General features: G+C 47.4%; 1 protein-coding gene across 1 annotated transcript in view; it reads right to left on the minus strand.

Annotated features, from left to right (window-relative positions):
• Positions 1–177: 177 nt before the first annotated feature.
• LOC115184187 (wolframin-like) overlaps positions 178–2,500 on the minus strand; it is a gene marked incomplete at its 3' end in the record, with an annotated part of 10,165 nt that continues 7,842 nt past the window's right edge. Inside the window, exons 5-6 of the mRNA XM_029745214.1 lie at positions 1,155–1,328; positions 178–234 (exon numbers count right to left, since the gene is read on the minus strand). Of these exons, the coding sequence (XP_029601074.1) occupies positions 178–234; positions 1,155–1,328 (231 nt within the window). The remainder of the gene's footprint in view (positions 235–1,154; positions 1,329–2,500) is intronic.

The following is a 2,500-nucleotide window of genomic DNA, read 5'->3' on the forward strand; positions in this document are numbered from 1 at the left end:
GGAGGAGGGGAGAGGGAAAGAGATAGAAAGGGAGATAGAAAGAGGGATGAGAGGAAGAAGGAGAGAGGTGTAGAGGGCGACATGGAAAGGAGAGAGAGAGAGGGATGAGGAGATAGAGATGAATCATTAAATCTTCACTTCTCTCCCTCCTTGAGAATACAACACCCACACACTTACTCTCTCCAGTGACCATGTTCTCCAGGACTTTCTGGGTTTGGTCCGTGGTGGCGCCACCTGTTGGCCAACATTACAGAGTCACTTACACCTAAAGAAAATAACAATGTGCTGCACGTTTAAATACATAACATTTGACCTTTTAATACAGATAGTCTACAAATGGTCTGTATTACAGTCTACAGATGGTCTGTATTACAGTCTACAGATGGTCTGAATTACAGTCTACAGATGGTCTGTATTACAGTCTACAGATGGTCTGTATTACAGTCTACAGATGGTCTGTATTACAGTCTACAGATGGTCTGTATTACAGTCTACAGATGGTCTGTATTACAGTCTACAGATGGTCTGTATTACAGTCAAACATTCCTGCAAAACTCATCAAAATATCAACTCCAACTTGTTCCCAGAGATCAAGTAACATGGCTGCTGAAAATGTGGAGCTCAACGTTAAGTGTCTGTGTGTGTGTGTGTGTGTGTGTGTTTGCATCCAGGTGTGTGTGTGTGTATTTCCAGGTGTGTGTGTGTGTGTGCGTACAGGTGTGTGTGTGTCCAGGTGTGTCCAGGTGTGAGTGTGTGTGCGTACAAGTGTGTGGGTGTCCAAGTGTGAGTGTGTGTGTGTGTCCAGGTGTGTGTGTGTGTGTGCATCCAGGTGTATGTGTGTGTGTGCATCCAGGTGTATGTGTGTGTGCATCCAGGTGTATGTGTGAGTGTGCATCCAGGTGTATGTGTGTGTGTTTCCAGGTGTATGTGTGTGTGTTTCCAGGTGTTTGTGTGTGTGAGTACAAGTGTGTGGGTGTCCAGGTGTGAGTGTGTGTGTCCGTGTGTGTCTGTGTGTGTGCATCCAGGTGTGTGTGTGTCCATCCAGGTGTGTGTGTGTGCATCCAGGTGTGTGGGTGTCCAGGTGTGAGTGTGTGTGTGTGTGCGTACAGTTGTGTGTGTGTGTGTGTCCAGGTGTGTGTGTGTGTGTGTCGTACCGTGCACAGCGTTGACCTGTCCAACGTTCTCCATCATCTCAGACACAGCCATCTTCTCCTTCCTGTCAGGGTTCAACTTCCTGAACATCATCATGGCTGCCTTCCGGACCGTCTGCTCAAACCTGCTCTCTGTCGACAGACGACGCACCTCCTCCTCATTATCCTCACTGATACCTGGGAGGTTCACACACACACACACACACACACACACACACACACACACACACACACACACACAGGTAAAGTAAACACACACACACACACACACAGGTAAAGTAAACACACACACACACACACACACACAGGTAAACACACAGGTAAAGCAAACACACACACACACACACAGGTAAAGTAAACACACACACACACACACACACACACACAGGTAAAGTAAACACACACACACACACACACACACACACAGGTAAAGTAAACACACACACACACACACACACACACACACACACACACACACACAGGTAAAGTAAACACACACACACACACACACACAGGTAAAGTAAACACACACACACACACACACACACACAGGTAAACACACACACACACACACGTAAACACACACACACACACACACACACACACAGGTAAACAAACACACACACACGTAAACACACACACACACACACACACACACACACACACACACACACACACACACACACACAGGTACGTAAACACACACACACACACACACACAGGTAAACACACACACACACTCACACAGGTACGTAAACACACACACACACACGTAAACACACACACACACACACACACACACACACGTAAACACACACACACACACTGGTAAACACACACACACACACAGGTAAACACACACACACACACACACACACACACACACACACAGGTACGTAAAACACACACACACACACACACACACACACAGGTAAACACACACACACACTCACACAGGTACGTAAACACACACACACACACACACGTAAACACACACACACACACACACACGTAAACACACACACACACACACAGGTACGCACAGTGAACTACACAGGGTGGTATTGAGGACGTGGGTAACCAGTGAACTACACAGGGTGGTATTGAGGACGTGGGTAACCAGTGAACTACACAGGGTGATATTGAGGACGTGGGTAACCAGTGAACTACACAGGGTGGTATTGAGGACGTGGGTAACCAGGGAACTACACAGGGTGGTATTGAGGACGTGGGTAACCAGTGAACTACACAGGGTGATATTGAGGACGTGGGTAACCAGTGAACTACACAGGGTGGTATTGAGGACGTGGGTAACCAGGGAACTACACAGGGTGGTATTGAGGACGTGG

Source organism: Salmo trutta, unplaced genomic scaffold (assembly GCF_901001165.1).
Source record: "Salmo trutta unplaced genomic scaffold, fSalTru1.1, whole genome shotgun sequence".
Lineage (NCBI taxonomy): Eukaryota > Metazoa > Chordata > Actinopteri > Salmoniformes > Salmonidae > Salmo > Salmo trutta.